Here is a 15480-nt window from a genome sequence, read left to right as displayed (position 1 = left end):
AAAATAATCAAAAGTGAATAGCGTAAAATTACAAAGAACACACAGTGCCAAGGCAGGAGGTCACAGGTCTGGAACACTACATATTTTCAGACTTTTGGTCTTGATCGTTTTTTTCCCCCTCTTCTCATACCTTTTCTTTAAAAAAAAAAAATACTACTCATTACATGGGAGGAATGAGAAAGAAAAAGAATACTAGGAGAAATTTTGGTGATGTTAAAAATATATTCATAAAATTTATTTTAAAAGCATATTAAACCATATAACAAAAATCATTAGTATTTAATAATTTAACAAGAACAACGGGCTTTTATAATATCATTAAAATTTTATTATTTCAACTATCTGATCCTTTTTATTTCTATTATTTTTCAATGTATATATTGGTACAATATTACATATCTATAATTTATAAGTAAACAAATACTGGGGGTATGTGCCTGAACATTTTTAAAGATGGGATGGAAAGGCAAGGCAAGAAATACTTATTAAACTCTTACTATGCGCTGCAAGCACTCTACTAACTGCTGGGGATACAAATACAAAAGGAAAAAAAAAAAAGGGACAGGTTCCCTTCAAAGAGCTTACATTATAATGGCATAATACAACACACAAAAAAGACCCAAAAAGAGAGGTGGGAGGAGATAGGGGAGTAGGAAAGCACTTATCTGCATAAGTATGATGTTTAAATCCAGATCCTTCACCCAAACAGAGGTACAAGGAGGTACTCACCAATGGGAGAAAGAGGCCAGCCTGGTGGCTGGATATCTAGTCAGAGAGTCCATAAATATTAAGCACCTACTAAGTGCCAGGCAGAGTGCTAAGTGCTAGGGATATACAGAAAGGTGAAAGACAATCTCTAACCTCAAAAAATTCTGAAAATAATGATGAAGACAACATGTAAACAACTATATTCAGCCAAGCTATATACAGGATAAATTAGAAATATCAACAGAGGGATAGCACTAGAATGAGGAGGGACTGGGAAAGGCTTCCTGTAGAAGGTCTGACTTTAGCTGGGACTTGAAGGAATTCAGAGAGGCCAAAAGACAGAAATGAGGAGGGAGAGGATTACAGGTATAGGGATAGTCAGTAAAAATACCTCTAAAAACAAAGATACTCAATATTTAATAAAAACTACTGGGAAAACAGTTAAATAGTATGGCAGATACTAGACACAGACTAACCTCTCATATCATATACCAAGATAATAGGTACATGATTTAGACATAAAGGGTGATACCATAGGCAAATTAGGAGAGCAAGTCAGATCTATGGAGAAAGGAAGAATTTATGACTAAATAAGGGATAGAGAACATTATGAAATGCAAAGTGGATAATTTTGATTATATTAAATTAAAAGTTTTGCACAAACAAAACAAATGCAACCAAGATTAGAAGGAAAGCAGAAAGTTGGGAAACAATTTTTACTGGCAGTGTTCCTGATAAAGGCCTCATTTCTCAGATATATAGAGAACTGAGTCAAATTTATAAGAATACAAGTCATTCCCCAATTGATAAATGGTCAAAGGATATGAACAGGCAGTTTTCAGATAAAGAAATCAAAGCTATCTGTGGTCATATAAAAAATGCTCTAGATCACTACTGATTAGAGAAATGCAAATTAAAACAACTGTGACATACCACTACCTATCAGATTGGCTAATATGACAAAAAAAGCAAATGAAAAATGTCAAAGATGTGGGAAAACTGGGACACTAATGCATTGTTGGTGGAGTTGTGAACTGATCCAACCATTCTGGAGAGCAATTTGGAACTATGCCAAAAGGGCTATGAAAATGTGCATACCCTTTGACCCAACAATACCACTACTAGGTATGCATCGTACAGAGACTATAAAAAGGGAAAAGGACCCACATGTACAAAAATATTTATTGCAGCTTTTTTGTGGTGGCAAAGAATTGGAAATTGAAGGGATGTCCATCAGCTGGGGAATGGCTGAACAAGTTATGGTATATAAATGTAATGGAATACAATTGTGCTATAAAACATGATGGGCAGACAGATTTCAGAAAAACCTGGAAAGACTTAAATGAACTACTGCTGAGTAAAGTGGGCAGAACCAGGAAAGCATTGTACACAGCAACAGCAACATTGTTTTAGATGATCAACTATCAGAGACGTAGTTCTTCTCAGCAATACAATGATCTAAGACAATTCCAAACGACTCATGATGCAAAATTCTATCCATACTCAGAGAAAGAGCTATGGAGTCTGAATGAAGATCAAAGCATACTATTTTCACCTTTTTTTGGTTTTTTCCCCCTTTCTCGTGGTTTTTCCCTTTTGTTCTGATTCTTCTTTCACAACATGACTAATGTGGAAATAGTTTTAACAAAACTGTACATGTATAACCTATATCTGACTGGTTGCTGTCTCAGGGAGGGGCAAGGTGACGGAGGGAAAGAAAAAATTTGGAACTCAAGATCTTATAAAACCGAATGTTGAAAATTATCCTTACATGTAATTGGAAAAAATAAAATACTATTACATGGAAGAAAAAAAACACAAAGGAAAATCTTCTGATTAGCATTTAAAGCCTTTTATAATCAGGTTCAATCCAACCTTTGTAGCCTACATTACTCTCTTCATGCACTCCTCAGGCAAGTCAAAGTGGCCTGCTTCCTGTTCCTCATAAGTAACATCCCTTCTCTTGGTGCCTCTGTACAAACTGTCCCCCTACACCTGGAATGCACTTTTCCTCTCAGAATTCCTACTTCATTTTAAAACTTATATCAAATGCCATACACCATGTTAGTTCTTTCCTGATCAAACCAACTACTCTTCCCAAAGTTCCTTTTGTATTTATTTCATAGGTACTTATACATAGATTTCTTATTCTGTAGAATGTAAACTCCTTGACAGGAGGGACTAATTAATTTCTGTCTGTTTAATCAACACCTAGCACAAAGCCTGGCACATAACAGGCACTTAATAAATTCTTTCTTACAGCGAGCATACATTCATATACCACTACTTGTTTAGCTATTTCCCACTCACTGATCACCTACTTTATGTTTGGTCTTTTGCTAGAACAAAAGTGCTCTGAATATTTTAGTCTATGCGGGATCTTTCCTTCTGTGGTCAGCCTCCTACCAACCTCAGGGGCAAAAGGCTAGAGACTTCTATTTTCACAAATAATTTCCTAGCAACTACACACTGAAATAACTAAATAAAAGATGACAGCTAACTTGTCAGCACTCTAATACTCTTTCATTATAAAGGAACAGCTGACATGCTTTGTGGACAGCCCCCCAAAAGGTTGGGACAACACACAAAATAAAAATCTGGGCAAATTACAAAATATTTCTTAAATTGCCAGAAAGCTCAAAGAATCAATAGTGTAATATAGTAGTGAGAAATGCTAAAGCCATCTTACAGTGCAGTAAGAGTCCAGCTTTGGGGAGGTAACAATCCCATTTTACTTTACTCTGGTTAGACCATACCTGGAATATTGTATTCAGCTTTAGGTATCACAATTTAAGAAATACACTGAATAAGCTGAAGAGCATCCAGGATAAATGCATGAAAAACATTTATAAAGCACATATTATTTACTAAGCACATGTGATACAAATAAAAAAAGCAAAGACAGTACATACCCTCAAGGAACTTACATTCTAAAGCAGGAAAACAACACACTCGGGGAAATGTTGGCTGGGAGGGGCATTTTGGTCTGGGAGTTACAAAGATGGTGAACAGGGCCATATCCCATTCAGAAATGGTTCCAGAACTAGATGGGCTGGATAGAAAAAGGAAGAGGAAAGGGTACACACGTGGCAAAGGGGTGGTTGGTGAAGAAACCACTGGAGAGGTGAGTGCACAGGAGCAAATATAGGAAAACACAGCTAGGGTTTTCCTGAAATAATGTAGTATTTCCACTTAAGGCAATCATCAATTGGAAGACTGGGGGTCAAAGACGGAAGGTTCCACCAAGGGGAATGATCTCTGGGAAGAGTCTCACATTCTCTCCATGAGTATCAGCTGCATGAAACAGGAATTTTCTTTTTAGAGGACATTTAAGGAGGGCATGACAGCTGTATTTAATAAGTCAATCCAACTTGATAAGTATTTATCAAGTAACTATTATGTGCCAGACACTGTGCCAATCCTATAAATATTTGAATTTGCCTTCTTCTGCTTGCCTTAGAGGACAATACCAAAAGTAACAGGAGGAAGCTGCCAAGGAAGCACATTTAGGCTAGATGTAATAAAAAGCAGTGTCCCCTAGAAGGGTAAAGGGCTAGGCAAAGAAATCTTCAAAAATGACTGGATGATCATTTTTAAAGATGTATTGTGGAGGTTATTTTTGTTCAGTTCTGAGTTGGACAGGCCTTTAACTCTGACCTCCTGTGATTCTACATTTGCGTCCCTCCACAGCCTGACAAAATCTGGGCTCCAGCTCCCCATAATTAGAGTCCATCTTCCTGTAGCCATAATCTAATACTCAAAGAAAGAGTTTCCTTTGGGAAGCACTAGTCAAAATTATGTTATGCCCAACTATAGAACTTTGAGAATCAATTTTATAAACTGTGGATTAATTGTTCCATTCCATGCCCATGGATTCAACATTCATTTATCAAACATATATTCTTAAACTCTGTACTATATCCAATAGCTGGGATATTTTGGATACAAATGCTTCCAGCTGGTTTAAGTGAATTTAAAGGGATCACGTACCTAAATGACACAAAGGTGAAAATACACCATTTAACTCATTACTTACTTTGTAGCTCCTCCATTGCCTTCATCATTATCAGATGATGATGATGTTGAAGAGGGAGGAAAATAGGCTGAATCCACATGGTTAGGGCTGCCACTCTGAGCTGGATTTATTGGAGAGGATCGCTCATACAATGGAGTATGTTTTCCTTCATGAGGAATGTTACTGTAGTTGTTCTGCTCAGACAAATTTTTTCCACTTGTTTCCAAGGTGATAGCCGGCTCAGAGAGGCTATATGGGTATGGACCCTGACCTGGAGCACCACCTGGGCTAGACATCTGCTGGGCCTAGAACAAAATGGTCTCTTTTAAATACAGGCAACAAAAAAATAAATGGATGCTGTCAGATTCCAGTAAGTAACAGATTGTTTTATGCTGTAAAAGAATTTTTAGTTGATTTTTAACACTACATAAATGATAGTTTATTCTTTTCCAAGTATGCAGTTTAAGAAGACTTTGAGGAATCATTTCTGCACATATTCAATTCAAAACATATATACTCCCAAGAACTGGCAACAGAAGACATTAATGGAATTAAAAGCATACTTACAACAGGTTTTGCTTGTATAGAGGTCTGTGGAATGTTAAGCATCTGAGGGGGAACATACGGTGGCACTATCCCAGGCATTCCAAACTGATTTGGTCTGGCTGTTTCATCAGAAGGGGAAGAAAAGAATAAAACAAAAGTGAATAGAAGCACATTTTCCCACAGAACCTGCTTCAGAAATGCTAACAGCTAGCACACTTACCCATTTGTCATTTGCCTACTTGTGACATCTCTCATGTCATCACCGTTAGGCTTTCTTCTCACAAACACAGAACTATCTAGAAAACTATGTAACAACAGAAGCTGAAAAATCTTAATTTTATTGAAAAACTCAATAAATTTCTACACTGACCTATGTGAAAGTCTGGGGATTATTTTGGTTTTTGTTTTTTTTTTTTAGCTACACTGCAATAGTTATTTTGGCCATTTCTCTTCCTTTAACTTTAATCTTTTATCACTTTAATTTTTTTTTAAAAATTTCATTCTCTCTCTGTTCTCTGCTCCTTTTGATACCCTAAAGTAATTCTCAGCAAAACTAGTCTTTATACAGTAAAATTCAAACGGCTAAAAGAACAAAAAAAACTTTCCCAAGAGTCTTTCAAAAGGCCATTAGAGTAATTTTTAAAAATTTTAACTTCAACTGAAATTGGATTCTTAACTATCTAACAAGCATTTAAACTAAACTATTAAGCTATTTGGCAGCTGCTATACGAAGTTTTCCACTGGAAAGCAAGAGCATTCTACCTTGCTCAAAATCTACAGTATTTTAATATGTTCTGCATAAATAAGCTAGAACACTAAGGACCTTGCTCTTTTCTTGAAAATTAATTTACAAACTAACTAGTGCTTAAGTTGTCATTTATTCCTTACTATTTTCATAATAACTGGCAAAGATAAAAAACCTGGGCCCAGGAGAAAACTATATGAAAAATGGCTCAACAGAGATCAACAAAGATCTCAACAGAGATAAACAAAGGCAAGAATTCTGTAGACAAAATACAAAATAGTGTCAGACCAGTTAAAATGAAATCAGGAATTTCAGCTGATATGACACAGCAATTCAACTTGGAAAGGCCAAGGAAAAGCTCAACATTACCGAAGTCATTCCTGCTAAAGTCAACAACAAATTCCATCATCCTCTGTGCAAACTAGGACTTAGGTTCATGAAGAAAAGTGATGGCATTATAAAAATGGAAATGGAAATAAAATGTAATTTTGCTAAAGCAATTATTACACATTTCTCACATGGGATACATAGCCATTCTGTTTATCTAATGTTATATCCTATAATTTTAAATTCAAAAACATTACAAATTTACAGAATGAATTAAAGTCACAGAAACAAGTTCCTGTTCTCTGCTTTATACAATCTGCCAGCATTTCTCAAGCCTTTAAGTCTACAAACCACTTGGTAGCAGAGTATGAATCACTTCCTCCACCTGCCTGATTACTGATTCAATACTTCAACAATCTGTCATTCCGCTGGTGTGGCTACTCCCTCTACCGACAAAAGATCAAAAATTCTATATAACTTAGAAGAGAGTCCTCAAGAACTGCTGTAGCAAAACAGTCCTCGACACTGTGGCCAGCCTGGTCATGAACCACTCAGAAATGAGTCAGGCTGACCTCCAGACAACAGATCCACTCCACCACTAGGCCTCTACTCAAAACCTTCGAACCTGAGTTTATTGGAGCTCAGTAATCTAGGGCTTGGGTCCCATGGATGATGGTCTTGGTAAATCCTGGGTCACCATGAAGCCACAATGACAATATCTTTTTGCTAACGTCCAAACAAACCAACATGATGAAGTTATTAATTTATGTTAAAAGCAAAAGTAAATTACTAACATAAACATTATTGAATGCTAGCCAGTACATCACCTAGAGTACCTAAAAAAATTGTGGACCACTTTGAATATCACTGTACTGAAGTTTGAAGTTTCAAAATTACAGAGAAACTTAGAAAAAAACTTCAACCCTTAAATTTTTTCATATTTTACAAGCTACAAAATTAAAATTAATTTTAAATTTGCCAGATACTAGTTTCTACTACTAAACTGGCAAACTGCTATTTTTAAAAAATGAACAAAAGAAGGGCTGCAGTCCAGGAATGATAAAATTTACATCTATTAAAAAAACTATTAAGATAAATTAAAACAGTAGATTTTATAACCCTGGTTACATGACAAGCAAATGGCTAAGCCAAGGCAAACTTAAAAGCTACTACTTGGTCTTAGTTTATCTTTTATTCAATATATTATGTTTCAATCATAATTCTAAGAGTAGGGGCTACAGATGAGGTACAGGAATTCAAACAGAAAGGCACCCAAATTTAAGGAAAAACCAAAACCACAGAAAGATCATTAGGTTAGATGCCATGATTTTTGTAATACAGCTCTCTGAGTCTTTAAAACAAATTTTAGCCAAAAAGCTGGAAACAGGGAGCATGGTAAATAGAGGAAGTAAATCCTGACTTTGCCACTTATTACCTGAAGGGCCATGGGCAAGTCACATAACTGCTCTAGGCCTCAATTCTTCACTTATAAAATGAGAAAAAGAAGTCTCAACTAGGAGACTGCAAATGTCCCTTCTGGCTCTAAATCTATGATTCTATGAATCCTAGTGAAAAGCAATATATAGCAGACAGAGGGCTAGCCCTGGAGCCAAGTCAATAAGACACAGGATCAATCTGCCTCTCACAGTATGTACCTGGAACATATTAGGTGATATAGCTAGTGTTAGCACTAATGAACAAGACACTTAGCCTCTCAATGCTCCCAAACAACTCTAGGACCACAAATTATAGATGAGTTGTCTTTTGGGTTTTGGTGGACGAAGTCTTTGCTCTGAGAAGTTCACACAGTGATGAAACTATATAGGCTGGGGGCCTGAGCTAGAGATCTGAATCCTAGAATGCTAGAATTATGGAAGCTACCTTAGAAATAATCTATTCCATAAACTATTGCCAAAAGCTCTTTGACAGATAAATGAATTGAAGGCCCACCACGGCAAAATAACTTGTGCTAGGCCACATAAGTAGTCAGCCAGTGTCAGAACTGGGACAGGAAACCAGACCTACTGACTCTTATTATATACTACAGCTGCTTAGTTCTGCTAAAGCAAGTTTATACATTTAGTTTTGTAGGACTGAACAAGGAAAAAACATTACGAACTCCTACCACCTTTATAATTCTATTTACAAGCCCTTGGAGCCATCCTTACCCATCTGAATGATATGAGAACTAGGCTCATTAATGATGATTACCATTAATTAACATTAAACTGAAGATGAACATCTTTGATACACTCTGGTTGTTTAATCATTCCATATTGAAACTCCTGAAAAGCAGGTTTTTGTTAACAACGAAATGAAAACAAAACATGGTCCATAGATTGGCTGTATTGTAAAGTGATTACAACTGCCAATCTCAAACTGTGCTCTCTGCTCCTGTTCCCAAATGCACAATTCAACCCACTAATAAATCCTATTTAGTCCAATTAATGAATTAATTTTTTTTAAAAATTGGGGGAAAATGGAAGAAATGCAGAATAAACTATAACAGGCTTCTGTGCTACTGGGAGTACTGTCTTCTAAATTAGTTCTTGTTCTCATTCCAAGGCTTGGCTAAGCAGAGTCATTGTCAGTCTTTTTTCATGACAAGAGGATCTTTCTCAGAATAGACACAAGGCCTCACATCATGGAGATTAACACTACCAGTTTCTCATTCTACTCCTTTTATAAATACTTACTGTAGAAGTAGGCTTTTGTTGCAAAGTATGCTTAGGAGAGATGGAGAAACAGAAAGAATAGGTGAAGGAAAAGAAAGCTTAATATAGAACATTTTAGTAGACTCATTTAGTTATTAAAAATAAATCAGTAATTCCTCTAAAACTGGGATTCTGAACATGGGATCCATTAACTTGTTTTTTATATTTTGATAGCTGTATTTCAATATAACTTTCGTTTAAAATTCTATGGATTTTACTTTATGCATTGAAAAATACTTTTCTGAAAAGAGGGCCACAGACTCCACCAGACTAGACAAGGGTACATGACCAAAAAGGTGAAGAACTCCTACTGTAAGACTAAAAGAAAAAAAGATTCAGGCATCTGAACCCAGACCTGCCCCTGGGGACCACTGAACGTTTGCTTCATGTCACAAATGAGATCATAAGGAAAAGACCGTGCCCTATGATTCAGCTCTGAGACCTAACAAAATACCAGTGTTCTTGGGTTCATTTTCCAATTTAAAGACAAACTACAAACAAAATCCATGTAATTGAATCTCTTAGAAATACTATCGATCAAGGTGTGAGGAAGGAATGTATGTCTCACCTTGCAGACTAACAAGTAAAACCAAAGGACAAAGTTCACCCAGTAACTGTTTTTTCATTTCAAGTTTGATAAGGCAAACCCCAAAGACACTGGGCTTTGGGTCATTATGACACCAACATATAATCTGCTGACCTAACACCACAAATCACTGACCTTGGTAATTATCTACATAGAATAAGATAAATCAATATAATTCTCCACATTAATTTTTAATTCTCCCAGAGGGAAAAGAGCAAAATTTCCAAATATTTTTGACATTTTAAAATTGCCTATTTAACAGGCATTAAAGCTTCACGAGTGCTAAAAGCACAAAGATTTTGAAACATAAAGTTGGGAAAAACCTTTTCATTTTAAATTCTTGGTATAACCTGAAAAGAACAGGCAAGTCCCTTTTGTTCCCTGTTTATCTTAGGGTGCTGCCCTAGAAACTTCATAATCCCAGGGGGATGAGACTAATGATTTCTGCTCTTTTACCCCTTGGAGATAATGTTACCCTTAGCACCATATCTTATCTAACTTTATATCAATCCCAGTGGTTAGCATAGTATACTGCATACATTAAGCACTTAATAAAGCTGAATAAATGAATGAATTTAACTATGCCCTAAATAAATGCCATATCTCCATGACTAGGAGTGAAGAGATGCTCATTTCAAATCATACAATTATATAGGTACCAATTTTCTCAAATCCTGAAAGAGCGCATTTGGGAGCTGCTGGCAGTAGTTTGACTCCCCCTAAATAAATCAGTCCTGAAATAAATATTCTTACCCTAAAGAAAAATGCTTTGCATGCTGAAAATTCTTTGGCAATAGCTTTACCATCAGGTTCTTATGGAAGCATGCAAAGCTCAATGAAAAGATTCAAGGATTTAAAGTAATTTTTACCTGCCTTCACTGCTTCCTATCTTGCAGTTTAAAAGGAAAAAAAAAAGTAGGTATTTAATATCCCAACAAAACATTACTTTTAGTAGCAATCTGCTATGTATCCTAGTGAATCCCTGGAGTCAGGAAGACCTGGGTTCAAATATGACCTGAGACACTCACTAGCTCTGTGGGACCTGGGCAAATTTCTTAGCCACTGTCTGCTTCAGTTTCCTCATCTGTAAAATGAGGATAGTAGCAGCACCTCCTGCCCAAGGCTGCATAATTGCCAAGTGCTCAGCACTGTGCCTCACAGACAGTAAACAAAATATAAACGTTAATTATCATCACTTTTTCGGTATGAAAACTAAGAGATAAGTGTGGTGTGTTAGAAAGAACACTGGATGTGAAACTGGAGGGCCTTGGTTTGAATCCTGACCCTACGACTCCCTGTGTGACTGTGTACAAGACATTTTCCCTCGTAGGCCCTAAGTTTCCTTGACTATAAAATGATGGAGTTGAATTAGATTACCTATAAGGCACCAATCCAACATGAGAGCTATTATCCTAAGACTATCTATTAAGAGCGATGGCTCAGAGAATGTGGTTTGTGAGCCCCTTTGGGCCCCAAGACCCTTTCAATGGGGCCCATGAGGTCAAAACTATTTTTATGATAATTCTAAGATGCTATTTGCCTTTTAAAATACTCTTGTCTTTTCCAACTACCTATCTTTATGAGGCCAAGATTTTCTTCCTATATTTCAACCAAAAAAACATATGATAACAAACTGAATGCAGAAACAGATGATGATCCAGCTGTCTTCTATTAAGTTGGACATTAAAGAGATTTAGAAAAGTATGTAAAATGATGCCACACCTAAGTTATTTGTTTTGGAAAATACATTTATCTTCATAAAAACATGCTATTTATGTTATTATATATATAGTATTATTTTAAAGTGAATCAACAAACCTTTAAAAAATTATTCATTTTAACCTCAAATATGATAAATATCAATAGATATAACCCACACTGACCTCACTTCTTTGGGATCTTCAATAATGGTTAAGAGCATAAAGAGGTCCTGAGACCAAAAAGTTTGAGAAAGTGGAAAGACCACTAGAATGGTAAGCAAAAAAAATATTAGGGCTCTGTCACTAACAAAATGCCATGACTTCTAGCAAATCACAACTTCTTTGATCTCAGTTACCTTACATATAAAAGGAAAGGTTTGGGCTAGAGGATTTCTAAATTTCCTTCTACCTCTAGTAAGGTTGGTTTTTCAAGACCTGGTCAACTACCAAATGATTTGCAAATACAACACTTAAATGCACTATCACTGCCTGAGCTCTACATATCAAGGAACCCTTTGGTGAATCCATTAGTAATATGAATAAATCCCTAATTTATCTTTTATGTAAAGTTCATATTTTTCCAAAGTAGAACACACCTGTACTCACTTGGCACTCTCTTCCCCCCTTGGCACTATTTCTCTCCAGGAAGGTTAGTTTAGCAGTTTTGCATCCTTGGCTTCATTAAAATTTACTTCTCTACAGGGATAAAGGAAGGGATTTCTGAAAACTCTCACTGAAAAGTAAGGAAAAAATTTCTAACAAAATTCCCTCCTCCCTCTTTCCCAACAATCATCTCTCATAAATAGCAGGAGAAATAGAAAAATGCATAATCACAAAGTTCCAGAGGTAAAAGAAGCCTCAAATTCCTCTTAAGATCAACAAAGAAAACTAATGTTCTAGGCTTTGCTTCACGAAATATATTTTACTATTGTATTTTAACCTTAAATATAAAGTAACTGGAATCAAAACCTTTTCTTGAAATTATAGAAAGAAAACACTCTCTGAAAGTAAATTTCAAAAAGGCATTCAGACGTAGCATGTAGTTAAAACAACTTCAAGTCTTTATTTTCAAAAATCTTGGCAATGAGGTAAAAAGGTAAAAAGAAAACATTACATTAACTGCATTTCGAATTATTTTTCCTAAGTTGAGAAAAGTACACTTTTATAGGTCTGTATTAAAAAATGATATATTTAAATTTCTGTTTACCAAAGTATTTTAGAGAAGCACAGCCCAATTGAAAAATGATATGAATTTTATTACTCGTGATATTTAAAAGAAAAAGTCACATGAACTGTTTTAGTATCTAGACCTCTAAAATCATCAATATAGTTAGAAAAATTATTAATTTATTCTTTTTAAAATCAAATAAAAGATTTGTATTCTTTAAAATCACAGAGCAAAATAATGGGTGTTTTTTCCCTTAAACACTGCTTCCAAATTCTCTAAGAATGTAGCTTTAAAAAATCCAGTTCAATTAAAAAAATATTCATTCAGTGCCAGGTGTGGGCAATAGAAAGATAAAATCAAGTAAGTCTCTGTCACCAAGGAACCTAAATTCTTCTGAGGAGAATCAATATTTAGTCAGATAATTACAAAGTACTTTGTGGGGAAGGTGGATGGGAAGGGCTAGCAGCTAAGGGGGAACCAGGAAAAGCCTTCAAGACACTTGAGCTAAACCCTGAATGGAATGAGAGATTCCAAGTGGTAGAGGGAAAAGAGGAAGTCTATTTCAGGCGGAGAGGCAGAAGATGGAATATTATGAATGGGAAACAACAAATACTTAGTTTGGCTGAGGTGTGGAGTATTTGGGATGAATAAAATAAAATCAGATTGGAAATATAGTTTGGAGACAGACCATGAAGGAGTAAATGCCAAAGAGAGGAATTTGTATCTGATGCTAGAAGCAATGAAGAAGGAATCTTTTTGAATCTGTAGTTTTATGAAGATTGTTTTCCAGTTTGATATTATGTAAAACAAGCGCAACAGAATATTAATTACTGGGCTGTGAGAAACAACAAAAATGATGAATACAAGAAAACATGGGAAGACTTCCATATAGATGCAAAGTGAACTAACAGCTTATAGGGAAAGATAAAGAGCTCAGTTCTTGACATGTTGAGTTTAAGATGTCTATAGGAAACCAGTTTCAAGAGGTCCAAATATGCATTCGGAGATGCTAAGCTGGAAGTCAGGTGAGAATTTGTTATGTGCTTACTATGTGCCAGGTACTATGCTGGGGAGACAAACAAGACGGTTCCTATCTTCAAGGAGTTTGCATTCTAATATGGAAAAACAACATATAGGGGAGAATTGGCGATGGAGAGTTTTGAAAGTCAGTGGACATGGTGATATCTACTCAAATATGTTAAAATGGGATTCTACCATCTGTGGATGTGTAAAACCCATAACTAAGATTTTGAACTGGATGATTACATAATGACTTACTTATATAGCATATTACCACATCTATGAAACACAAATTTAATCCTCTTAAGTGGCAATATTTTTCCAAACTGAGAATTTTCTAACAAAAATCAATATTAGTAAACTTGTTCTGCTTTTCTCCACATTGAAACTGTATCCAGGGAATAGCAATAGTGGGGTAACATTTTCTTATTACCCACTCACTTCTTAACCTCTTGCAATCTGGCTTCCGTCTCTACTATTCAACGAAAAACATTCTCTCAAAGGTCATATCAAATAAACTCCATCACCAAAGCCAGCAGCCATTGTTCTCACAACCTTTCTCTACTTTCCACCCTGGCCTCATCTTCCATAATATCACTCAAACATTTGACATTAGAGACTATTTTGTGCTTCCTGATGTTATCAATGCCCAAAGCTTCGTGATACTTCTTCTGGGTCTAACTCCTATTTCTTTGACCTCTTTTCTTCCTTTTCTAAAGGCTAATCTTCACAAAGCCCCTTAAAATGGGGTTTTTCCCAGGGTTTTGTCTAGTATATGCTAGATCTAATACAATGAAATTTTTTTTTATTAATTTCTTTATTTATTTTTAGTTTACCACACACGGTTCTACATAGTTTTGAGTTCCAGATTTTCTCCCCTCCCTAAGACGGCATGGAATCTCATATAACTGTCATGTATAACTTCGCATTGAATTAATTTATGCACTAGTCAAGTCGTGGAGAAGAATTTTGACCAATGGAAAGAATCATGGGAAAGAAGAAACAGAACCAGAAAAAAAAAAAAACCAACCCCAAAAAACAAAAGAGAAGCAAAAAAAAGGCGATGATGTAGTGTGCCTCGATCTGTATTCAAACTTCACAGTTCTTTCACTGGATGAAGATAGCATTCTCCATCATGAGTCCCCTGGAGTTGTCCTTGCCCCTTAGGTTGCTGAGAAGAGCGCAGTATGTCAGGGTTGGTCCTCACGGAATCCATATATCTGTCGCTGTGCACAACGTTCTCCTGGCTCTGCTCCGCTCACTCAGCATTGTGTTGTGTAGGTTTTTCCAGGTTGTTATGAAGTCTGCATCATCCCCATTTCTTATGGCACAATAGTATTCCATCACCTTCATATACCACAGCTTGTTCAGCCATTCCCCAATTGATGGGCATCCCTTTGATTTCCAATTCTTGGCTACCACAAAAAGAGCTGCTATAAATATTTTTGTACATATGGGTCCTTTTCCCGCTTGTGTGATTTCTTTGGGATACAACCCTAGAAGTGGTATTGCTGGGTCAAAGGGTATGAACATTTCTATAGCCCTTTGGGCACAGTTCCAAACTGCTCTCCAAAATGGCTGGATCAGCTCACAACTCCACCAGCAATGCAACAATGTTCCAATTTCCCCACATCCTTTCCAGTATTTATCATTTTCCTGTTTTGTTATTTTAGCCAATCTGACAGGAGAGATGTGGTATCTAAGAGTTGTTTTGATTTGCATTTCTCTAATCAGTAGTGATCCAGAGCATTTTTTCATATGCCTGTAGATAGCTTTAATTCCTTCCTCTGAAAACTGCCTGTTCATATCCTTTGACCATTTCTCAATTGGGGAATGGCTTGTATTCCCATATATTTGGCTCAGCTCCCCGTATATTTTAGAAATGAGGCCTTTATTAGAGATACTAGTTGCAAAGATTTTCTCCCAATTTTCTGCTTCCCTCCTAATTCTT

General features: G+C 36.0%; 1 protein-coding gene across 4 annotated transcripts in view; it reads right to left on the bottom strand.

Moving 5' to 3' along the window:
• Positions 1 to 15480, bottom strand: part of FAM120A (family with sequence similarity 120A) — a 149708-nt gene that overhangs the window by 71694 nt on the left and 62534 nt on the right. For all 4 annotated transcript variants that reach the window (XM_036737606.1, XM_036737608.1, XM_036737607.1 and 1 more), the window contains 2 exons: positions 5291 to 5388; positions 4745 to 5028 (listed from right to left, as the gene is read on the bottom strand). In XM_036737606.1, the coding sequence (XP_036593501.1) occupies positions 4745 to 5028; positions 5291 to 5388 (382 nt within the window). The remainder of the gene's footprint in view (positions 1 to 4744; positions 5029 to 5290; positions 5389 to 15480) is intronic.

This window comes from Trichosurus vulpecula, chromosome 9, assembly GCF_011100635.1.
Source record: "Trichosurus vulpecula isolate mTriVul1 chromosome 9, mTriVul1.pri, whole genome shotgun sequence".
In the NCBI taxonomy this organism is placed as follows: Eukaryota; Metazoa; Chordata; class Mammalia; order Diprotodontia; family Phalangeridae; genus Trichosurus; species Trichosurus vulpecula.
Note: the sequence above shows the minus strand (reverse complement) of the source record. Positions and strands in the feature narration are given on the sequence as shown.